Source organism: Falco naumanni, chromosome 10, assembly GCF_017639655.2.
Source record: "Falco naumanni isolate bFalNau1 chromosome 10, bFalNau1.pat, whole genome shotgun sequence".
In the NCBI taxonomy this organism is placed as follows: domain Eukaryota; kingdom Metazoa; phylum Chordata; class Aves; order Falconiformes; family Falconidae; genus Falco; species Falco naumanni.
In genome coordinates this window covers 12,346,261-12,372,208 of record NC_054063.1, presented here as the reverse complement: position 1 = coordinate 12,372,208, position 25,948 = coordinate 12,346,261, and the positions used below count along the sequence as shown (strand labels likewise).

At 40.6% G+C, this 25,948-nt stretch overlaps 1 protein-coding gene across 1 annotated transcript in view; it reads left to right on the top strand.

Annotated features, from left to right (window-relative positions):
- The window catches only part of ELP4 (elongator acetyltransferase complex subunit 4), a 151,004-nt gene extending 135,251 nt beyond the window's left edge, over positions 1 to 15,753 (top strand). Inside the window, exon 10 of the mRNA XM_040608840.1 lies at positions 15,185 to 15,753. Within this exon, the coding sequence (XP_040464774.1) occupies positions 15,185 to 15,316 (132 nt within the window). The 3' untranslated portion in view covers positions 15,317 to 15,753. The remainder of the gene's footprint in view (positions 1 to 15,184) is intronic.
- The last annotated feature ends 10,195 nt before the right edge of the window (positions 15,754 to 25,948 follow it).

The window sequence follows — 25,948 nt, the reverse complement described above, 5'->3', positions numbered from 1 at the left end:
TGGTTATTCTTGTGGCCATGTAAACCACCAGTGCTGTTGTTCAGTAAGTTGTTTCCTGTATTTCATTTCAAAGAGTCTTATCCTCCTTATCATTCTGTTATGAAGATTGCTAAATCTATGACATTCAGTGAGCTTATAAAGATGATGATTTAACGGGTAAATGCTCTCAGGTAAAACGGACCATACAGGGTACCAGATGGTCTCAGGTAGAAAGATGTTTGTCAATCAGTACAAAATAGCTACTGTAATAATAATGACTCTATGGTAAATAGTAATCGAACGCAATCCCCCAAATTTATTCTGATTTAGGAAATAGATTGTTTCTTAAGTGTAACAGCTTTAGAAAAGCCATAGAAACATTTCTCCTGAATTCACTGAATTGTGTACTACAGTTATTGTTAGTTATTGGAGGATACCATTAATTAGTTGAGTTGGATTGGATGACCTGGTTTGCTGGGAAAGGCAGGCTTATTAGAAAGGTCAGTAATTTATACTACTACAAAAATTCTTTTGTTCAGCCCAGAAATGACCTAGTTTTGCCTTTTCTTTTATATCTATGAAACTCAGAGATGCAGAAAGTAGGGCAGAAGATACTGATGAGACATTTGCCCAAATAATGTGGTCAGTTGCTGTTAGGTTATTAACTAAGTTCTTATTCAAGGAACCAGTTACCAAGCTAAAGTACCACTGAGTGAGAGAACATATGCACAAGCACAGTAAACTGTTAAGAATATTCCTATAAAAGGATTGACTTACAGTTTGGCTCACTGTTCATCTGATATTATTATTGGTGTGCAGATATCTTAAATTGATTGTTTTATGATGTTGAATGAACTCATTGTAGTCTGGTATTGAGATTGGTTGTAGACTGTGGAAGCAATAGCGAATGATGAAAAAAATATATTTTTTTTATAATTATAGCAAACCAAACCATTTCATATTCTTCCACTGCATATTCTGAAGTGAAAACCTCTTTGTTTTCTATGTCTCTTGTCAAAAATACGAAGCTTTAATATGTCAGTGCCAACTATTCAAATGGAAAGAACCATTTAGATTATTTTTTTTCTTTGAGAACCTCATCTTTTTCCAGTGCTGTAGCTGTTCCCTCTGGCAAGTTCCAGCTACATTCAAAATATTCAAATAAGATTGTCTGATAAGGTTGCCTGGTCTCTTAGGATTTTACTTATTTATAGGAAGAAATGTTTAAATGGTATTTAAAAGAAATAATTATGCAGGGAGTACAAAATATATTTCTTACCAGCATTTCTTCCCTCCCTCCAACCTGTTTTCATGCTATGGGTCAGGACTTAACAGCTCTCAAGAGTGTGTGCTGAATAGCAGCAGGCTTCTAAATCTCAAATCAAGTGCTCTTCAAAGCACCTTACTTCTCTTGAGATAAAAACTTGAGGCAGGTTTTTCTGTCTGGCCTATTCATCAAGTAGAGTCTACTGAATTGTTGACATTTCTAAACACTAAAGGGATTTTAAAGATCTTATTGCTCTAAAGACACTTACTTGTAGTATGGAATAAAGAAGCAAAATGAAAAAATACTGACACATGAAAAGTACAAAACTAAATAACTGCTAGAAACAGCAGAAAGCAAATAACTATAATTTGACATATAGTTTCTGTACAAAACACATTTTTGATGTAGAAATGTGCTCAAATATTCAGACCTCCCCCAAACTTCCAGATAAATTGTAGTTTATTTAAATCTCAATTAGTCACAAAACTCTTGCATTTAATGTGATACCAGTTTCTGTCAATCATATGTAATATATTTGTTTCAGTTTACACTGAGTCTTAGAAAGAGTCATTTAAAAAGGAATTAGCGTGACCTGTCTTTTAATGTTTCCCCAGCAAGTTCTTACCCTGTGCTTAAACTTCGTCTAAAGCACTGGTTTGCCAAAGGGTAGCCAACATGACCACTTGATCACCAGTGCAGTTTTTATATTTTTTGTGTAAGCAATATCAATCACTGAGTTAAAGTATGCCACAGAACGTTTTCATACCAAAACAGGTTGATCCAATATTCCAGATATTAAATCACACTTCAGTGGTTTCTGAAGTCTAAGGTTATTTGGTAGCATTAGCGCAAGGCTTTGTTAGCTGGAGTTTTAAAACTGTAACCCTCAGGAGTCATGGAGGATTAGTTTTGAAAATAAGAGATATTAAAATACACATTATATAATATCTGCATCCTTACCTGGGAGTTACAGGAACTGAACATACTTCCTACATCAGTGCCAGTTTTTAGGGTGAGAAGGCAATGATAGCAGAAATATATTTTTCTCTTCTGGCCTGGTTTTTGCCATAGCATGGAGCATCTGACAGTGGCATTTGCCATTGCAGAGCTGAAGTTTCTAGCTTGTGAAAAGCTGCAAACATAAAACAAACTGGTTGTCGTTTTAGGAGCCTTGATTTGTAAATGTGCAGGAATTTGTAAACCAGCAATACAATTATCTATCTAAATGATACTTTCTTTTAAAGCAGAGATTAGTAAGAATACTTTGCACTTACATAGCACTTTTTAATTTCTCTAGCACTGTTTTAAAGTGATGGAATATTTTGTGTTTCTCTACACATCATAATCCTGCAAGGCAGACTTAGAAAATACCTGTAGCAAAGAAGAACTTGTCCATGCATGAAAAGCAAAATAATGAAGGGGGAAAAGAAAAGGAAAAAAAAAAAAAAAGGAGGAAAAGCTCCAGAAAATTAGTCTGCTTCAAAAAGCTATTAAATTGTTCCTACCCCTGAAGCTTTACAAACGTGCTAATTGTTGTGTTCTGGTCATGTAATATGTTTCTGCATGAAGTTAAGGCGCTTTCCTGTTGCCGAAGCCCTTGTGCTGTCAGGGGGAGGGACTGGCGGGCCATGTAACACGGGGTAATGAATCTTCCCTTTGGGCAGCGCGTGCTTCAGGTCTGAACGCCCAGAAATGCTTCACAGATGTGCTGGGCTGCCTAGCAATGGAAATTTTCTAATTCTAGCTGACCTAAAAAAGTAAATAGACTACTGAGCATAGAGCTACTCCCAGTATAAAACAACAATACCCCCCCAGCTAGGATTTCCATTTTGCCCCCTATGCACTCCTCCTTCATAACCAGCAACCTGCCAAACCTGTGACACTGGTCTCTCGAAACAGAGGCATTCAGGGACATATTGTATGGGTGGTTTGCATTGTGTAGTCCAATGTAAAACAATACAGCTCACACTGTCTCAGCACTTTCTAGAGCAATACTGCATGCCTTGGAGAGATTCTGTAGGTAAACACATTGGCCATTATCAGTAACCCAGATACAGTCATAAGTAATGTGTGCATTTGCATGTATAGTTACATGTTGCATTTGCATTTGTACACACAACTCCTGCAACTGATGTACAGGAGGAAATCAGCATTGTCAATGCATGCAAAATTGAAAAAACACTGAGGCAGCCCACAGCTGGGCTGGTCCAGAGTCTCAGTGCAGCTCCTATTTTCTCCTGTTCTTCTTAGGAAAGCACTTCATTAAACTCTAAATTTCATAGGCTCTATAAAGACTAGATACTTGAAATCAATGGAAGTTTCCAGGCAATGTGTATTTTAGCAATAGCTGAGAGAAGTATTCAATCCAGAAGTCTGCTTAGGTTTTTTGTTGTCTTTCTTTTTTGAGTTGGCAAATCAGACATTGAAAGCACTTGTAACAGAGTTACCTGTCTTGGAGCATGTATAAGAACATACCTTTCTGTGCAGTGTTGAAATCTATCTGGACAATTTTATCAAAAGGCAGAACACATTTTATCAGTTATTTGTGTTGTTGCACCTTCTCAGATAAAATGGTGGGGTTTGAATGGGTGTATTAATGAAGTGAATGTCACATTTCTGAAATGTGATAAACTATTTAAACTGAGACAGTAGCCAAATAGATTATAGTGCACTTTTAACAGATAGCTTTGGATGCAAACTCAAATATTTGGTTAGTTTTCCAACTTTGCTGAAATTTTAGAGGGTAACAGTAACAATGTGGTATATCGGACCTCCTAGAACAGATGCTTTTGTTTCTGAATGCTATTTCACCCTCCTCCTTACTTATATAGCTTTTGCTTGTACAGACAATGTCCTGAACACTTCTCAAGCTTCCCAGTAGAGAGACCCGAGTTGTTGTAGAGCAGCGCAGGCATCACCAGCAACCCCAGAATGTTTCCTGTGAACTGTCTGTGGTTTCATATGAAATCCATACTTTGTGGCATGTTGCAATGACACCCCAAGAAAGAGGAGATACAGTGGAGCCACTGACTCAATGAGAATCTTCAGACAGTTTCAGGACTGAATTCCTCTCCTTGGTCTTTTACACTCCAAGTTAAGAATTTCGGTTAAGCTAATCAGCCCAGGTTTCCTGAATAATCAGCAGAGATGGGCAAGCACTTGCAAGGATGATTCATCTCATCCTAAGTATATAATATAGGTTAAACCGTGTGGCTGACTTGTAGACAGCTGCAATTAGGTTGAATGAATCTGACAGGGAAAAGAATGTGACATTAACATTAGCATCCATCCGGGCTATCCTGAGAGCCCTAGAATTACTCAGACTTGCATCACAGGTCCCACACTCCTCTGATATAAGCTCAGAGAGGAGAAATTCAGCAAAAAGACCAGGAGAAAAGCTCATCTGCTTGCTTTGGACGTAGGTGATACCATCAGCATTTCCCTTCAGCATTTAGACAGTGTGCTCCAATCTCAACTATAACATGCCTAGATAATATATCTCCTCCTGCCCTCCATCTTTCCCTTTCTTCACTCCATCTTGTCTTCAGCCCTTTGTCACTTAATTTCTTCCCCTATGACTGTTCTCTTTCACTCACCTTTCTATGCAATACTTCTTTCAGTTAGAAGGAAAATAAAAAAAAGCTTTGGCATTAATACAGTGTTTATATATCACAGTATTTTCCCTTATGTCTAGATATTTTATCTTTCACTTCTTCCTTTTTACCCACTTTGCATATTCAGCCTGTAAACTCTTCAGGACAGAGACGGTCTTTTCAATATATTCTTGGTAAGAGCTGGGTCAGTAAGTATTACAATAGTACTTAGTACAGTTCTGGTCGTAAGATTACCATGTATTTCTCTGAATTTTGGATCAGACAAGCAGTTGAACAGCTGTAGTCCTTGGATAGCCTACAACCATCACTGATTAATCCCACCCCGTTTATAACACAGGGAGCTTCTTCATGATGCGGAGACTATGGTTATACCATGAAGCGGGTCTGGGATTTGTACTTGATTTAGAGCACTCCATGGTGCCAAACACCCAGCATTCTCAAGTGTCAGAGAAAGTAAATCTTCCTGATACTTTTATCTTTCCCTTGCCTCCCTTCACATATAGCAAATCATCCTTAGCACATCTTGGAGTTTTTCTTTGGAATGAAAGAGTTTGTTCAGGCAATTGTCTGTACTTTCCTTTCCTGCCACGGAAAAGTAGTGACTAGTGCTGCACATACGAAAACCCACCCGTCTCTACTCACATGTTACTGGAAATAAGCAATTGGTACCACTATCTCTGAAAGATTTTCACTTTGCAACAGCTATTGTTTAATAAAATTTTTTAAAAAATTAAGTTCAGGAATTCAGGTTTTAAGCACTTTGCATAGTTTTCTGGTCAGAGAACAGAAACAGTACCACGTGGCACATCCAAACGAATCAGCACAGTTTGAACTGAATCCTCCTGGATATAATCATACCACTTCTGTAAAGCAGATACACTGGAAAGCTGCACTGAAGAGGCACATACTAAGATTCAGCATTCTGAGACATAAACCAACTTTTATAAAATCTGTCACAAAAGGAAGGGGGTTTCTGAAGGGTTCTTAATTTTCCCAGGTGTCTTTTGAAGTCACTGTTTAAATAACCTCTTCGTGGTATTGGAAACCCACAACAAAACATCACTGTCCTGTAAATGAGGTGAAGTGAGAATTACCCTGGGTTTATTTTACATTCTGCAAGTGATGGAAAATAAGAGTTTTAGGATTGTGTTCAAGTATTTTAAGTATTATTAGCTATATAGAAAAAATTATTTTCATATTAGCATTGTGTCCTTTAGGAGACAGGGATATGTAGGTAGAAGTATATTTATCAGCTATTCTTAGTGGAAGACTTCTCCTAACACCTGATGTTAACAATAATTAATTTTGACGGCTCAGATTGTGCTTCAACTTAAAGAACTAGGAAATGCATATGGTAGATGTGCTTATTATAACAGGGGTTGATATAGTTGTGATTACTTATAAGTCAATCACAGTTACCTGAAAAGTAGAAAATTTTAGAATGCTCTTTTTAAAAGTCAAGTCTTTTGTCTTTATAATCAGTTTAGAAAATTTATGCATTGCTGTGGTTTAAAAATGGCAATGTAGCATCTGTGAATATAGCAGAACAAGAGAAAACTGAATTCATGTCCATTATACAGAAAAATAGTTACCAACTGGTTTGTCTCCTGAATTTATTAAACACTGAGAAAACTGCAATGTGAACGTAAGAGATGCATAGTAAACGAGTTTTAAAATATTTTGCCTAAGACCTAAGTGCAGTTATGGGAGGATAGTTTGGCACCATTCTCTCCGCGAGATAAATATTGTAGATTGTGAGACACACCATTCTCTCCACAAGATCAATATTACAGCTTGCAAGACACCATCACTATTTGTGAACCAAATTTCAGGACTGTCACGTGATTTCTGCCTGACACAGGTCCAGGCTGGTTGGAATGACTTTTCTAGTCCTTGCTGTGAGAGCTTATAATGTCTTCTCTGGTAAAGGGCTTACTGTTTTGTCATTGATAAGTGAACTTACATTAACTCAAATGTTTTTTGTAGCATTAATAGGAATTGTATATCTTTTCATAGTAATATTGTCAGATCTGTATGTGAGTTGTTACAAAGTTGTGTCAGCTTAAGTGATACATCAGTACACTACGTATCATACTTTATACCTGCACATCTTTGTGTTTATTAAGCCCAAAGGCAGTGATTTGTTTTTGCCAAGACCAGTTAGTTACTATGCTTGGTGATGACCTGTTAAAAAAGCAGTAAAGTTGTTGACTGGCAAGGCTAAGATGCTTCTGAAATGAGTATCTCTTAAGGAGTTTGTAACCATTTGGCAGCTATTTCAGCCAGAAATGCAAGGTGTGTCCCGTCAGGGAAAGCTGTTTGTTTGGGACCTCTTTCACCATGTAAAAAACATATTACAGTGGCCTTGAAGCTGTTGCTCAGGGCACCGCAGGGGATCCGTGACACGTGTCACCATTGCATTGAAGGTACACCCGATGTCCCTGGCGGGCTCAGCCACTGCTATTAAATTCTTCCCCTGCCCAAATAGGAAGAGCAGAGCAGGTCCAGAGAAGGCAACCAGGGTCACCACCAGTCCTGGTGACTGCCAGACAGACCCACAGTTGTGAGGCAAGCCCACTGTCAAGCTGAGAGGTCAGGGCAGCAGGTCAGGATCGTACCCGGAGCAGCAGGCTCCATGTTGGGGCCCTGGAAAAGCAGTAACACAGGAAAATGGCCATGGCCCGAGCAGAGTGCAGCTCCCCAGCAAAGCAGGGAGGCTGCTTCTGGCACAGCTCCTTCTGCCCCAGCAGCCCAGTCTGGGGGAGCACAGCTGCACAGTACCAGCTGGCCGCCGGCACTGCCGGCTCAGGCCTCCCGGCTGGGACAACCATCTTCACGGCAAGAAGAGCCAGCCCAGCGCCTGGGGAGGGATTTGGCATCCCTCTGCTGGCTCCCTCTTCTCTTAAGATGTAGGTTGCTTGTTTTCTTTTCCAACGGCCTCCAGGTCCTGTTCCCCAGCCTGCCTGTGAGATCTTAATAATGAATAAGAAATCGATTTCCAGTCAGCTAACAGTGACAATCACTTGACAGTTTTGATAACTTTCAAGCAAGTAACAGGGTTCTCCACTCTAAGGGGAGGTTTTATAAAGCTGCATTGCTAACCTCCTGCCAATTTCTCCTTAAAACCCACCTTTTCCATGATACCTACAAAAATGCTGAAGCCTTTCCCTAGGTATTATGATAACAGAAATAATTACTAGTAATTATAAATGAAGTAATAAGATATCAAAGGGAAAACATAATGCAAGGGCTGCATTGTGGACATCATAAGCAGAAGAGGAAACAGTAACAGGAACTCGGCCTTTGTACCATGGACTGTTCCTGTCCTCTCTTGTGTGGCCTTTAAGGAATGGGGAGAGTTCTGCTTCAAAGAGAAATAAGTAGGATATAAAACTCCCCAGCTAGAAGTCTGCATCTTTCTTTTTCCCAGCATTCCTAAAATTCTTCTCCCCACCCCCCTCTTCCCCTAAACCAAATCCCTTCGGCTTTGGTGACTTCAGTTTTCATGGAGTTGTAGCAAATGGAACTAGAAGGGATCTAGAGAGGTCATTAACCCATCTCTCTGCCCCAAGGCAGAACTGCAGCCATAGTAGACTAATAAGCAATTTTTTTGGTCAAAGATCCAAATAAATGGAATTTTAAAGATATTTTTTGTAAAGCTTAACTTCGGGAAGTCTGGGCTCAGTTGTTGAAAGCTTCAGTAGAACTGTTAGCAGAGTCACAAGGTTAAATTCAGTGGGATTACTTTAATATATATCGAATTAAAAATAAACTACCACCACTTTTTAAATGAGATTCAATGATTTTGCATCACTCTTTTTATTATGTATTTGTTTGCTAATGTATTACATTTATAATAGCTACCAAAATAAAGATTTTGGAGTAATATGAGGAAGAATTACTTTGGGTTTAGATTTTTGCCAGTATATGTATACCTGCTTATCATATTGATGCTAAACATGTTTATACTTTTTATTACTTAAAGCATTTTATAGAATATGTGATTTTAGTAGCCCTCAAGTAATTTTATGAAATTTTTCTGTATCTTGAGTGTCTTCTACCCTCAATTATTTCTGAGTATTTTAGCTAGTGTAAAAAACAGTCTGTGCAGGCATACATTTCCTCAAACCTGAAAAGTAATTTTATGAACTGATTGTTGTTTATACCATGTAGGCATAATACTGGATTTCACTAGTTGTCTCCACAGTGCAGTGCAAGTAGATTCCTTCAGAAGGATGTGTAGCTTATGTGTATCATTGTATAGTAATCAGTTCTTTAACATTATCTCTAGTAGCTAGCTCTTTGTTTAACCTGTCTTTGGTTGCTTAGGTTCAGTCACATGGTTTTTCTTTTATTTTCAACCTCTTTTATAGTCAGTTAAAGCCTGCATACTGTTTCTGTGCATCTTATCACTGAGGTATAATCAATATCTGGAGAGGTTGTTAGGAAAACTGCTGGTCAATCCTCTTAATACTGAAGAGAAAAAAAGTCTTACATTGGAAAGTCCGCTTTTTATAATAAATCCGTAAAAAAATCCCTTTGATACAATAAGCTACACTGGCAGAAGCACCTGCTAGTATTTTTGTCTACTAGGGATTTTGTTGATTTAAAAAAATAAATTACACCCTAACCAAATGGACCAGCCAACTGGAAGTTCCTAGAATAGCCTGGATCTTTTTACATCCCAGTCTTACAAAGCAGACCAGTGTCAGAAAACCGTCAGGGCTCTTATTTGGTCCTCAGTGCTGGGGCTGGACTAGCTGATAGCTGGGTGTCCCTTCTGGCCTGTCGGTTTACATATTCTTGTCTTCCACTTTTTTTTCCCCCCATTGAGAATAAATAAAGTAATTGGAAGTTTTCTTCAGGCAGAGGGAGGAGCAGAGGCAAAGTATGTAATAAGTTTTGTCTGAACTGTTTTCCTTTTGTAACACATGCCCTAAAGCTGTGTGCTTAGCTGGGTTCAGTGTAATTGTTCCTATTGCCACAAAGCCTTCAGGACCTGCCTGACACGGAGCGGATGGGAAGCACCAGCACTCGCATCGTGCCCTTTCCTAGCCAGGCCTAGCACTGTAATAGCCTGCTCCCATCGCCAGGTATTTCTTAATCAAGTGAATGAAGCTTAGAGTCCAGTTCTGAAGATCCCAAGTTTAAACCTTTCTAACAGCCCGCATGTGTGAAAATCGTGTGTGACCATGAAATTAAACACACTATGATAATGCAGATACACAGTCAACTTTGCACAAAGGAAGTTTACTCCAGCACTCTCTAGTTTTTACACCGACAAACTTTACATTTCTTTGAAATTTCTTATCACAAGGAGGTGATTATAGGATCCTGTTTTCACTTGCATATTTACTTTTGGCAGACTATGACCATTTTGCCTTAAAATATTGTTGTCCTGCCAGCTTACTGTAGGCTGCAGTAGTTTTGTTTATCCACACACTGAAATATTTTAGTGAAAGAATTCAATTATCTAAAAGTACAAATGAAAATACACAATTTTATGTCTAGCATTTATGCCAGGGACGTCATTTTGATGTCCTGCAAAAATCCACCTCTTTGGCCAAGGCACATGCAGTGCTGCTGTCACAGTTTAACCCTGGCTGGCAGCTCAGCCCCACGCAGCCGCTCGCTCCCCCCCCCCCAGTGGGATGGGGGAGAGAATCAGAAGGGTAAAAGTGAGAAAACCCGTGGGTTGAGATAAAGACATTTTAATGGGCAAAGCAAAAGCCGCACATGGAAGCGAAGCAAAGCGAGGAATCCCTTCCCCCCTTCCCCCCTCCCCAGGGGCAGGCAGGTGCCCAGCCACCCCCAGGACAGCAGGGCTCCGTCACGCGTAGCGGTGACTTGGGAGGACAAACGCCATCACTCCCAACGTCCCCCCGTCCTTCTTCTCCCCCAGCTTTCCATGCCGAGCGTGACGCCGCATGGGACGGGATGTCCCTTTGGTCCGTGGGGCTCGGCTGTCCCGGCTGTGTCCCCTGCCAGCCCCTGGTGCCCCCCAGCCTGCTGGCTGGCAGGTGAGGAGCAGGAAAGCCCTCGGCGCTGGGCAAGCGCTGCCCGGCGTGAGCTAAAGCATCCCTGGCCACCAGCGCTGTTTGCAGCACGGATCCCAAACACGGCCCCGCACCAGCGACCGCGAAGGGAATTAACTCTGTCCCAGCCAAAACCAGCACAACCATGTATTCAGCTTGCCCCCTTTCCAGGGATGTACCTGCTTCCCGGACCAGGAGGCGAGCCGCTGCCTGTGCCCGCACTCTGGGCCCAGTGCCAAGGGACAGGGACAGGAAGGGGGGACGGAAGGCAGTGCCAGCAGGAGAAAGAAGGACAGATCAAGAACAGGTGGGAAGAGGAGGAGGACAACATATAGAGGATGAGGAAGACAAAGGGCTGAGGCAAGAAAGGGTGGCCTGGCGCTGAATTTGGATGTAGGCATTAGGGACGGGAGCAGGGGATGGAATATGGGCAGAAACAGGTGAGAGAAACCCAGGACTGGCAGAAGCAGGAATGAAGAGCTTGGAAGCAGAAAGCTGAGAGTGGCTGGAGCAGAGGCTATGGAGAGCAGATAACCGGAGAAGGAGTGCTTTTGTCCTGAAGACCAGTTGCAGGATGGGAGGCCTGTGCAACGAGGACTGGGATTGCTGACATGAGCAAATTCAGCCTCATTCTTTCAAACTGATAAGAGAAAGAGAGATTGAAAGGGGTGGAGGTCACAGCCTCAGAAATAGCAGAGAAGGCTGTCCACCAGAAAACATTTTGTCCTAAACTGGGACTTTAAATGGGATTGTTTCTCTGTGGTCAGCAAATATCTGTGAAAATGTCTGATCGTTTTGTAATGCTGGTGTTCAAAAAGGATCACAGCCTATTCATGCTATCACTTACTGCCTTAGTTCAAGTGACCGCAATGTCCCTATTGGTGCCAAAAATAAAGGCCTGTTGTTTAACCTGTGGGTGCCTGTATAATGCCACGCAATGCATTTCCAGTGTGTTCGTGGTTTAAAATTTAGAATATTTTTGTAATGGTCTTAAAATATTTAGTAGGGTTAATATTTGCAGCCCTATTTTTATTTTTAAGCTGTGAAAAGAAAACGTAAGGAATTATATTTTGAAATGCCTATTCAGGCTTTATTCAGAGGTAGCGTGTGTGTGTGTGTGTGTTCTGTGATTTAGATCTTAGTAGCAGGATAATATTCAGTAGTTTTCAGAGGACCCTGGTGTTTTTATTGTTCAGAATACATCTGACCTGAGGATGAATGTGGAATATGCAGAGAAATATGTTCTCTGGAGAACCAGCAATATGTTGTGATGTTTGAAAATCTGCGTTGTGGAGAGGGCAAGGATTGCAGGAGGGATGGTCTCGTTATTAAGACAATTGAAGGATACTGTGGAAGGTCTGATGTGTCTCTGCCTATACCGCTGAGCTTCTGTGTGGTCATGTTGCTTCAGCCCAGTATTTTTATTTCTGTACTCTTATTTTCTGAGTGCCTGACTTGGAGTTCTTGAAGAAATACTAAGCACTCACAGCTGCAAATGAAGTTAGCATTTGATCATGTGAAATGCTGTGCAGTGCTAAACAATCTGGGAAAGCAAGTCCTAAATGCCTCATATTGTGTTTCTGAAATTAGTAGATACCTTTTGCCGTGTGTTTTATGTGCTTCAATTCCCTGTCCCTAAAATGGAGGTAACTTCACTGCCTTATCTCACAAGAGTGTTAGGAAAATAACACGGTATTTGCGAAGCATTTAAGTGCTGTGTACTGACATGTGTTATTGAAAAGCCATTCTGTCTTCAGAACAAGGTTTGAATAGTGTACAATAAATAAGTCAGAAAAGTTCAGACTAAACAGTGACAAGAAAACAAAATACTGAATAGCCAGTCACTAAATGAACAGTGTACATCCTCTTCACAGAATAAGGTGGGAGAAGAGGAGTATATGTGTGTATCATGAAACACCGTATCATAACAAATACATCTGTAAAAGCCTCGTCCAGTCCCACCATCCAATCTGAGGATCTTTAATTTCTACTTCTCCTGTCTGAGTCTTTGCAAATTTATAAATATCCTTCTATTTTCTATTTATAATATAGATCAATGAACAAACATAGCAGTAACTAAGAGGTTGTGTAAATAGCAAGATTTTTTTTCTTTTGACCCCCCTTTAAGTCCAGGCCAGTGTGGCAGAGTTTACAGTTGTTCCCTAACTGTGGTATTAGTTAGTCCCTGCATAAGATGAGTTTGCTGAGTCTTTCTTTTCGCTCTTTGTCACCTTGCTTTGAATCCGTTTGGCAGACTTGGCAAGAGGGTCGCTAGTTGCAGGAGGAAGAGAGCGGGACTGCATTTCCCCTAGAGGAAGGCACCGTTCCCTGGTGAGGGCGGAGAGATGCTAACAGTGAGTGGGAGAAGGCTGGATGAGTCCACTTGTCTGTCTGCCTCCCACATACCGGATACCCTGCACCCTGCTAGCAGGGTACTACGCATTTTTTGGAACGAAAATGTTGCTGAAAGATCTGCCAAGTCGTCATCTGCACTTCCCAGCTTTTCCTTGCCCTTCATTTTCCAGTGGTTACAGCCCCCCTCATACTATCCAAGTTGTACATTGGCTGTTTGCTAGCAAACATTTTTCTCAGCAGACAAACAAGGTAGGCACGTGCCCTAGTTTATATCGTGTCAATGCAGAAATGAGGCGTCATGGACCACTGTTCACATCCACATGCTTAGCCTTCTTAGGAATAAGGGAGGAACTGTAAGTTACAGCACAGATTTTGATGTAAGAGTGAAATGTGAGAGCATCATCATTGCTAAATGGTGTGTAAGGTGGGTGGGTTTTGATACATAAATGGTGCTTCATAGGCAAAAAGTGCTACAAATAAATACACGCATTTCTCCTGTTTCCACACTGAGGTATGTCATCTCAGCCTAGGTACAGGCTTTCCTACTCTATGTGTGTTACTTTACACATTTCCTTCCCTTGGAGAAGACAACAACCCAGCACACTTCTGGTAGGAAGCACTTTGGACCATCTCTCAAGTGATACTCAGTGCACAATCTCAAAGCCAGCAATGAACTGAACAGTCAGCCCACTGTAAATACAGATATTTCTTATGCTTTTTAATTGAATTCTTATCCTATGAAAGTTGCAAAGGTATTGAATAAAAGGCAGCAGTATTTATGTGTTGTGATAAAAGCAAAAACATAGGAAAAAGCAGAATATAAGGGTAAGTCCACACCACCTCTGAAAATAGTTTTGCAGCCATTACTGTTACCCTGTTCCCTTCAGAAGCACGTGCATTTTAAGAGAAGAGCCACACAGTTTAGCCTTTGCCTACTAAATCTTTCAAGAAATACGCTCCTTTCATGATACCAGTTTCATAAATTATTGCACTGAGCAGAAGATGCTCAACTGTCTCATCTGACCAGCTTTCAGTACCTCGCTGTGTTCAAAAGTGAGCCAGTAATTAACCAAGTAAAGCCTCAGTTTTACATTCGTTTTCACCTTACTTTACGAAAGCTAAATGGTAATGTCATGTCTTTTGTACATCTCCAGCATAAAAGATCCTCAGAGGGAGAGTTGAAATATTTTTGTCGTAGCTGAAAAATAAACTCTATTATGCAAGGACTGTGTGCTTGTGGACAACTGTGTAACCTGTGTCTCAGTCTCCTCATCTGTAAACTGGATGTAATGTTCCTAAAACTCACGAGGGGTGGCAAGGTTTAGTTAGCATATATGGTTGCCTTATACAAATGCAACTACTATCACTTCGTGTTGTTATTAACTATCAGTAGAATATGAAGAAGAAAAATTGAGCAGAGTAATGCTGCAACCAGGGAGAGCCCACTCCATCTTTTGATCATCACATTTATTTTCAGACTCTGCCACAAAGTATGTGTGTTTGAAATAAACCTATACTGACGTTGTAATGCCATGGAAATCAAAGGATTTGATTTAGGGGTTGACATACAGGCAAAACACTTGTTTTTAAAGGAGAAATGCCCATAGATGTAATTAAATACCTTGTGCAAATTTGGATTTTGTTTAGAAAATTTTCATAAGGAAAAAATCTATTCCAATTTACAGAATCTATTGAAAATATACAAAACTGTTTCCAGGTCAGCCTAAAAGAGTGTCTGGGAAGTGTTTTATTTGTCAGTAAATAAAGTCACTGATCAGTCAGGAAAAAGATGGCATTTGGAAACATGCTATGGAAAATAAATTCTCCTGCAATTATTCTTTCTTTTTCTCCCTGTTTTTTTCCCCTCTCCCTTTCTTCTCTCTCTCTCTCTCCATCTCTGTCTCCCTCTCCCTCCTGAAAATCTCCTGCCACAGCGACTGCATTTGCCTCCAGACTTGTCAGACACAGTGAGCCGCGCAAGCAAACAGGATCTGGCAGAATCCGCCAAACTGCTGAGCTCAGGATGTGGTGCTATGGCCATCGGCAAGAAGCACCTGGACTTCTAGTGATTTCTACTTAGCAGTTTCACTCAGATTTATATGACACACTAATTATGAGTGTTAATTACTTATATAAATATTTTTCTTAATGATTTGACCCAGCAGTCTTTAAAATACATGTTATCATATGGTGCCTTTTTTTTGTTTTGTTTTGTTTTTGTTCTGGTTTCTTTCTATTAATTTGGGGCTTGTTTGAATTTTGCTTTTTGTTAAAGCTTCTGTTATGTTGGGTCCTGCCATTGTTCTGCTTGACTGGAAACATACAGGATTTTGTTCCTTTCCTTAAAATATGAAAATTACTCTTTCATTTCTAGATGTGGGTTTTTTACAGTAAACATAAAGGGATATTTTTCCCAATGGAATTTTTATATACTTACATTTAATATTTTGTATGAATAGTAAGTCAAGTTGGATGGTTTATTGAAATAAAGGAATGAAACTAAGCAAATCATTGTCACATGTTATTCCAAAAGCCAACTAGACAGTTATGGTTTTAAAAACTTTATTTGTCGTAATAGAAATGCCATTCTTAAATCTGAGCAAATATTTCTATTGGTTTATTAAATATGTAATAATACATTTTAAATATATAAGAGAGTTTTTATTCTAATATGCCAGTAATTAAGAACGGTTGTTTTTTACATCAGAATATATTATAGATAATTGCCTTATGGCTTCCTACATACATTAAAATGCACTTGGATGGAGTTTACTAACCATAGAGAAAAGGACTGATTTCCTTATGTAGTTCAAAACAGTAATCCTAAACAATTGAAGTCAGCACTATGAAATTATGTCAACAGATATAATTCTAGATTGAAATTCAAACTGACAGCTACATTAATGCTAGAAAACCAGAAGAGTGCATTTGAGCTCGGGGAAGAGTATCACAGCATGCTGGTCTAAAACAGGGCAGAATATACAAGTAATTCAGGCTTCTGTAGCCTCAGATACACAATTTGTGAACTTCCAGCTATTTTGTATGTAACTCTGTGTATATCTCGTCAAACAAAAGAACAGTAAAACAAAGCTGACCTGTAAATTAAAGTGGTTTGCATTCTTTCTTCTGAGGCTGCCTTCCATTTTGAAAGGTAATATCTTCTTCTCCGCAGAACTTCCAAGCCACCCAGCTGTAAGATTGCATTACAGTTTCAAAATTTAGTCTTTATAATAGTGTATTACATGGCTGGAGTGAAACTGACTCTTCAAAGAACGTGTTAATAGGATGCAATAACGGTAACTTATTTTGATGGGTTTGGAACCAGGAGTTGGTTAAGTGGTTTGCTTTTTTTTCTGCAATCCAGGTTCTACTTTATTTTTTCTTGACAACACTGTGTAAAACAAAGACATAGCTTTTAAAACTGTCTAACTAATATGATGAATGTCAATCACTTAAAAAACTCCACTGTAGCATAAACACATACTGTATACAGCTTTTATTCTGAATTAGAATAATTGAATCAATGACAGTGATTTGCCAGGATGTCAAATCTATCCATCATATCCTGTCACTACCAGTTTATTTTTTGTGATCAAAATCAAAAAGACTACTATTTTGTCATCAGCTATTTCATTAGTAGTAACAATCAGTTTTTCTCTTCTATATTTTTTAGATATGCCTGTTATATTTTTTGTTTCTGAAGACACAAATCCTTTTTAAATCTTTTCAAAATAAAGTTTCAGAACTGAACTGTCAGTTTAATAAAGCAAAAAGACATCTACTTTCTTATGCCAATATATTTAAAATATTATCATTGATGTCTCAAACATTTTTTCTCTTTTTGTATTACGTGTAACATTGAATAGAAGTTTTCATTAGATACTTAATTGTGCCTCTTGAAAGCATTGAATAATTTAAATACTTAGGATAAAGTGATTTTTAACAAAGGTGAAGTTTTACTTAGTACGTCTTTTTAATGTAAATAACACAAAACAGTATTTCTTTGCGAAATACAAAGTCAAGACACATAAATTGGTGCCAACGTACTTAAATAGGTCATTGGCTTAACATACAGGGGAGAAAATATCATGAAAGTCAGTCAATTTCTAGTTAACACATTAACCAAAAATTGTTAGCAAGTAGCGTGTGTATTCCAGATATGTCTGTGTATGTGTGTGACCTATGCATTTATAAGACTTCAATTTCAAAAAATTTTGGTAGGTTAGTGTTAAAGCCAACAAATATTTTGAACAAGAAAGGGAGCTCCTGCAATTCTGGATTATTATTTTTTTTCTGAGTCACTAAACATGCTTTGTAAAATAAGTGTTAGAGTATACAGATGTACAGGGTTGTTCACCTAAGGCAAAAACATGGAGCAAAATTTCTCTTCTTTTCTTCCAAAAGAGCATATCAGTTACAACAACATATGACAGTGACTTGGCTAATCCGGTGAAATAGTAAGTGAAATAATGCTACATACATGCTACCGCATAGTATGTACATACATAGTAGATACAGTGTAGATTCCATTTGTTGCACCGAAAGCGATTTTGACTTGAAAAGCAGGAGGAGCATTTACATGGTGATTTGCTGGGACTTCACCATAACCACTCTGTGGCTGTCCAGCTCCTGCGCACAAACCATCCTTCGGTTCCTTCTCTTGATTGAAGACAAATGTGTAACTAAGGGGTGCAGACCAGGTGATCAAAGAATGGGTGCAGCCTCTTTTGACAGGCTGCCAGCTTCTTTCTGCATCTTCAGAGCCCCCTTGTTAGCTTGGATGGAAAATCTGTGCGATCCTTACTTGTGCTCAGAGGGCTCTTTTCTGCAGAGATTGTGGTACGAGGGGGTTTTTGTTTGTTGTGATTTTTTAAGCAGAACTTCCTACTGTTTTGCAGGCTACAAACTGAAACCACCAAACTCTGCACGGAAATAATAGATCTATCCCAGTAAAGATGTTCCCAATTCAGCACGAGAACCTGATCTTGACACACAGTCAAGAAAGCAGTAATGAAATTTAAAACATTTTGTCTTTAATATGTCAAATAAGAATTCTTTATAGAATTTCTGTTGTGTTGAGGTTTTCAAAATATAAGTATTTGGAACATGAGAAGAATATTATGATAGATTAAAGCTTTTTCTATGTTTGTAAAGAAGTTTCAAAAGCAATTTCAAGAATGCAGCTGAATTCAATTTTCTGTAACAGTAGCTACAAGCATCTGAAAATGGGCATTCAGCTACTTCAGATTTGATACATGTGGTGGTACACCACTGGTTTCATCTTTAAATTTAATATAAAATAGTGATGTTCTACCAAACACAGCTTTTGGAAAAGTGCAAAAGTCTGACTTAGAAAAATCCTTTACTATGCCAATATTGGAAAGCGAGCTATTAATCAAGTTTTTCTGAAACCACAAGGATGTAACACATCCCTTTAAAAATGTATGTGTATTACAAGTATTACACACACACACTTGTTAAACCAGTGTTTCTCCAGGATCATATATTAGAAATTAATAAAGTGTTCTTTTGCCTGCGCTGGAGAAATGTCATCCATAAATACAGAGCACAACAGAAATAGGAAAGAAGGTGCTTTTATGCCTTTAAGAGGTGGTGGAAGCAAGTACTATCCCCCCATGACATCTCCTGAGGTTTTTATTTTCTCTTGTGAGCTACCTGAGTGCAAGGCCTACATTTCTTTTTTTAATCGCACCGAGCACATGATGATGCTTATTCAATAATAAATGTACCTGCATAGAAAAAAGAATGAAAGTGAATCCTCTTCATCTTAAGAAAAAAGGCAGCTCTAATGGAGGGAAAAAAAGAAAGCAAAAGTTCCACCACAATTTTTTTTTTTAGTTTCTAGTCTAATATAAGCAAATGTTAGGCTTTTTAAAAAAAAAAAAAAACGCAGATCATTAAGGTACCGGATGCCTACATCTGTATTTCAGCACCTGAATAGATAGGCAGATTTTTCAGGAGTGTCGAGCATCAAGCATCCCAGAGCATCTGCTGAAAACTTGGCTGCTCCACCTTTAAACAATTTTGAAAGTTATTAGGCACATCGAATTAATTTACAGAAGCTCTGTTCATGTCAAAATGAAGACATCTTTTGTGCTTTCTACGTTTTATTGCATGTGGATTTTCTGGTGCTGTAGAGCTTAATCTAAAAAAAATCTTCCAGAGAAGTCAGTGATGACTCAGACCTGGAGCAAACTGGGAGGATTAGGTCCAGTGGATCTTTTTTAAAAATATTAGCAGATCTGGAGAATCCTATTCCTCTATTTAAAAAATGTGGTTTAGGAGCTGCCTATTCCTCTATTTTAAAAATGTATTTTAATGTCTTATGGCATTGAAGGTAAATGTTAAATCCAAAATGGAGCAAAAATAAAAATAAAAGTCTTCACTCCATGCTGGCAGAGTTTGAGCCTGAATGTTCGTGCCCTCAGAATGCTCTCAGCACTTACGACATCAAAAGTCTTGAAATGGGTGAATTTTGGTGTACTTTCTGATACTTTTTTTGGAGTCAGGTTGTGGCAAACACACTAAAGAAAGCTCTTGCTGAAATTTCATGGGGCTAGACTCACTGAAGAACAGCAATGAGCTCTGGGTTGGGTTTAGATATGAAATCAAGCAGTTTTCAGTGCCAGTATTTTGGAAAAGCATATTGTGTGGAGAAAAAGCTGTAAACTTGCTTAAAAGGTTGCTTGAGTGAGACTTTTCTGCATTTCTTAATATTGTCAAAGTACCTCAGAGCTACTACTCATGGAGCAGGACTGCTTTGTGCAGGGCATCGTTCTTGGCCTGGGACTTGCACCACTGCAAAACAAATTTGCCTTCCTGATGTATTTTAAATCAATAGGACAGGGGTCATTCTAGAAGGACTTGATGCCAGTTCTAGCCCCATCATCTTCATCTAGCAGCCGTAGCATGGGAACAGCAGCTCTGGCACTTGATTCCTAACCAGGGAAGTTTTAGTGGGTTCATTTCCTCTCCAGGCACATTCAACATCTGTATGGATCCAGCCGATGAAGTGGTCAGACAACAGATGTGCATCTGCTATCCGTTGTGTGTAACGGAGCTCCTGCCACCAGCGTGACTTTGCACTTGGGAAAGCTGAACTAATGAATGAAACGGAGCTCAGCCAAGACCAGATAGTGATAGACAGAGGAAAGCATTTGGAAGAATTCTCCAGCTCCAGCATGGTGAAATTTCCATTTATGGTCCTTCCCAGCCTTCTTCCAGCATGGCTCAGCGATTTTGGAAAATTACTTGAGTGAGGAGTTTGCCAGTATGCTCTTGGAGACACTGGAGTAGCAAGTCCATCTGTGTGAGAAACAGAGCCTTCCCAGGAGCCCCCTCAAAACTGGGGGGTTCCTCCCAGCTAGCAAAGGGCGCTAGGTACAGAGCTTCAAACATACCCCATCGGTGTGCCGGCTTCAGACAAGCAAATAAAACTTCATCAGAACAAAACACTGGGAAGGAGGATGGGAGCACGAGGGCATGGTAGGCAGGCACAACTACTTCACACCTGACGGAGAGTACAGCAGGTAGACACAGTAAAAGAATGTATGCAAGGGAGCAGAACGGGGGGGTCATTTTGCAGTCCATGCCTATAGAAGGCTAAACAACGTTTTAAATATGTCCCTGCCCAAAGAGGTGTAAATCAGCAACAGTTCATGCAGAGCAACTGACTCAGAAAACCATCAGACCCAACAGAAGTTTAAGAATCGAAGGGTTCGAATGCATATTTTGCAAAGTAACAGTGGTGACTTGAATTCAGAGAAATCAAAGTGGACAACTTGCTTCTTTAAAAGCAAAAAATTATAAAATTTAAATGACCAGATTTTTCTTTAATCCAGGCTGACAGAGGGACTTTTAAAAATAAATCAACCCTCCCCTGCAGTATTTGAAAGACAAAGCTGCAGATGCTGAATATGAATCCACCTTTGTAGAGAGAAATGTAAAGGGTAAAACATAAATAGTTACAGGCAGAAATATACTTTTTGTTGTTGTTGTTGTTGTGGTAAATTAACATCTGTATTGCAACAACCTGAAGGTGTTTATCTGCTGTATGCAATTCCATATAAATCAGAGTCCTTTTGTTGCCCTATGTGTAACTTCTGTGGAATAACTGTCCATAAACTTCTCAAAATCCATTGGCGTAGGCCTGACCTGAAGGAGGTTATCTGTGAATCTACAAACTCCTCTGGTGCAGCTGGAAAAGCTCGTATGTCCCAGGAGAGGAAGAACTGCAATTCGCAGCCCTCACCGATTTTAGCTGCTGGAGTGTACGTGAGGTCTGTCAGGTGCCTGGAGGCAATTGCAACCTCTGCTGGAGGATTTCATGCAACTTACAGCTCCTGTCAGGCACCTGAAGGTAACAGGGATCCTCCTGGGTCACTCACAAAACCTCTGCTCCCACCTGACCCAGCTGCATTTTGGCTTAGGAGGTCAGGGTCCAGCACCTGAGAAACCATAGACCTCTACCAGCCCAGCAAGAACAGTATCGTTGTCCTTTGTGGGAGCAAAGCAGCTCTGGCACACAGCCTGCCAGCATCAGACATGCATTTTCACCCCCTCCAAAAGTACGGTCATCTCCCCAGGGATGTTACCTGGTGGGATATTACCTAGGGAGAGGGAGGGACCAGTACGGAAGGCCCTGGAATTCTCAGTGCGCTGAAACATGATCATCGGAGGTTCACAATTAAACTTAAGGGAAAGCAGGTTTCATAGAGACTTTTCTCTAAAGGGCCATCTTCAAAAGAAACAACAGGGATCCTGGCAGCTGGAGGTTTGATGAAACTCTGTCACACATGTCAGCTGTACATGTTAAGAGACTGATCAAATGGTTTCATTCCTTTGAGGTTTCATTTCTGCAGTCCCTGTGAAAACACCTTCATCTTCCACACGGTAGCTACTGAAAACTATCTTAGGCTAGTGAACTATCCTAAGTAACTGTCTGCTGAGACATTAGGTTTTTCTTTCTTTACTTCTAGGAAAATATTAGGGGAGGAATTAATTTAAAATACGTTCTAAAGCAAGGAACCTACCAACCTGGCTGCTATCCAAACTGTACTATCTTTACTACCACACGTCTCATGCAGATTGCTCCATCCTCTGCTATTTCTCTAAGAACTAGTAAACAGATAACATATGCGAGAGACTTGCCTAACGTCATTCTCCAGCAGAAATCCAAAGGGAGCTATATATCATGCTTTGTTTTCTACCTAAAGAGGAGGGACATTTCTTCTGCCTCTGCCACACTGGGCAGGGCAGGGGCTTCAGGGGTCCCCACACGCTTCAGCCAGAGACGTGCTTCTGCGGCTGCCCCCTCTCCACAGCAAGACACGGAAATATTCACCATCTGAACAAGGCCAACAGCCATCACAGACTCTACTCTCACATCTGTAATACATACGCCTATTTCTAAAGGGGGGAGACACGTATTTCAGTATTTGCAGGTGCCACTCACACTTGTGATTAGAAACAGGGCTGCAGGAACTCGTTAAGCAAGCAGGTGTCTTGTCAAAGAAGAGTTATTTAAAAAGAAGATTCTACACCATTCCCAGAGCAAAGAGCTTGATCAGCTGCACGTGGAGCAGCAATAAGAGCAAATGGAAATGAACTGGGGAAAAAAAAAGAAGAATGATACATTTTTTGGTTTTCCTAGTGCTGTTTATACCATGGAAATGCAGAACAAATTTAAACCTAGCATCACTTTAAAACTGCAGATATTACCCAGAGGAAAGGAGATAACAGAGAAAATGAGTTAATATATTTTTGTCAGTAGTACCAGAAAAATCAATTAAAAATGCACACACACATGAAAGAAAAAAAAAAAAAGAAAAGAAAAAAAAAGGCCAGACACCTTTGGCCATGGAAAGTGGACGAAACAAAACTACCAGTGGCTGGAAATCCTGGGGGAGGTGGTGTGTGTGATCAGTCCCAGGTTGTTCTTTGTAGCGGTAATCTTGCCCCCAAAGATAAATTCCATGTTAGGCTGCCTGAAGTAAACCAGCCTACAGGGGCATTTTGCTCACTTTATAAATAAAAACCTAGCTAAAAAGAAGCAGTGAAATCCCCTGCCTAGGTTGCAGCCTGGGTGAGAAAGCAGCTCTGGCTGCCTCCCGGAGCAGGGCACATGCTGCCGCATGCTTGCCTTTTGAAAGCAATTAAAACCAGTATCTGCCCAGTGCGAGGCAATTCCAACATGTATGTCACCATATGCATGTCTGCTTCACCATCAGCATGTATGGCTCGTCATCTGTCTGCTCTGAACAATAACTGGTAGGTTAGCAGCCTTTTCACTTGTAAATGTAAATATTGTATGTAGAACACAATATTTGAAATACAAAATACAGTGTTATTAAGACAGCACTCACACATCAATTCTTGTGTGACTATAATTTGTGAAATGCCTTAGGAGAGGCTTATAAATAAAGTATAAGGTGTTATTATGAAATACATTTTAACCAAATGCACAGAAATGTCTCATTCCTATTGAAATCAATAGCAAAACTCCCACTAATTTCAGTGGTAAAAGGAGGAGACCCTTGGAAATTGCTGTTATGCTGAGCAATACATGACAACAGATTTCAGTCTTCGTAATACAGCTCGAGAAGTAGAAAGGGGATGAAAATGGGTAACGGAGGCTGCTGAGAGCACGCTGAAGGTTTCCATTTCCCATCTGTGCGGCTGGTAGCGGTGCCTGGCCAGGCGGCACGTCCCCACGCAGCCGCACGCAGCCTGTTTGCAGCGGTGCCCCAAGGCGGGCTGAGTGCTGGGCTGCTCCAGGGCCTTGCCTGGCCCCCAGCAAGCAACCAGGAGCTGGCACCAGTGCTCAGGCGTGGGAGCCCAGCACGCCGGGCCCCGCACCCCAGCCACCCTGGGGAAAAGGCTCTCGACAGGGCTGCAGCCGCACGGCGCAGTGCGAGGCTGCCCATGGCCCGCAGAGCCCCCGGCACGCACGGCAGCAGCTCTTCCAGGCAAGCAACGCTCTGGGGACCACACGCCCTGACTTCTTCCCGATGTGCAGCCAGCCAGGGACGTTTTCCTGCCGACCTCCTTCCATAGGGCATAGTAATGAGCCAGTGAGCCAGAAATGTCTCCTCTCCACCGCGGCTAGCTAGCCTGTCACCAAAATAAGCTCAAGGTTCATCTGCACATGCAACCGCTCCGTAGCGCGGCTGCGACTGCAGCGGCGTGGGCTGCAGGAGGCTGCAGCCCCTCAGAAGGCTTCAGAGGGGCTGGGGATGGCTCGATGGAGGCCACCAGCGGCTGGGCTGCAGGCGGTGGAGCTGCAAGGCTGGGAAAAGCCGGGAAGGGCAGGGAAGAGCCATGGGGAGCTGCCTCTGCTGGCATATCGGCACCTGCAGAAATGGCAACCACGGCACAAAAGCTCTCGGGGGAGGAAGGGATGGGAAGCTCATTTCCATTCCTGGTTGAGCAGAAGTTGGCATTTAGATAACAAACTACATTAGTAGGTATAAACACATTAAGTGGCTGTATAAATGCTGCGTTTGTACCTGTAATTAATTGTTCCCAGAATCGATTTAGCTATGCGAGAAGGGACCTGCCTATTTGTGGTGTTTAATACGATCTATCTGTATCTTACAAACTTCGAATGTCCCTGTGCATGTCTGATAAAAATATCTATAAATTAAAAAAAAAAAATAATCCATGCTTCATTAACATTTGCTAATCGATGGCTTCCAGGTAATTAAAACTACTGAATGCTGGTATAACAAATATACTTACAACTGACCAGTATCAATTAAAAAGGAAGATTTTAATCTAATCTTTTTTGCACATTTTTGCTTGGTTTGGGCTCTTGATTTTGTTATCTGTTTGTCTCGTGCTTTGAGCAAAGCTGCTCTTTGTCCCTAAAGGATTCAGAGTTTACGTGCATTTAATCTCATCTGCAGCGTTGCAGCTACCTCAGCACCGCAACTCTGCTACTCCAAGTTTACAGTGAAGCGTTATCTGCGGTGACAAATATGCCAAAAGGGAAACATACCCAGCCTAGATAGTATCTTTGCTTTACAAAGGCTGCTTGTGATGCCTGTGCTTTGACTCAAAACTCCCCGTGCATTGGCTTTTTAATCATGAGATCCCTTTTTCAGCACAGCATCACAAGTAACAACTGCACCACAATGAGCCAGCTTCATAGATATGGGAATGTTTAGATTTCCCTGCCAGTGACTAAAGGCCTTTAGCTTTCACTAGCCAGTCCCAGCTCGCATTGTTGTTGCCTGTTGATTTGTCTTCTCTCATTATTCCTTGACATGCAGCTCTCCACCCACGCCCACACTAACAACCCTCACACAAAGCGCATTGAGGTATTAACCAGGTTACAAGTTCAATGGAAAATTACACTAAGATTATGCTGTGTGGCAATATAAAGGGATGGTATTCACTCTCCCCAAAGAGCTTGTTAAAAACACAGCTGGTTTGTGGGGTTTTTTTTTCTTTTTAAGCATCCTAACAAAACAATTTTTAGCAGTCAGACATGTATATTTGTGTGTATATGTGTCTATACCTACTTTATGTATAATTACAACAGATAGACACGGGCATGCATCGCGTCTCCACCACGGACTGGCACTATGCAAACTCCCCGCTGGAAATTCTGCTGGATTCTGGAGTTCATTTAGAGCGTCCCCAGAAACCCAAGCTAAATAAACAACCTCCTCCTG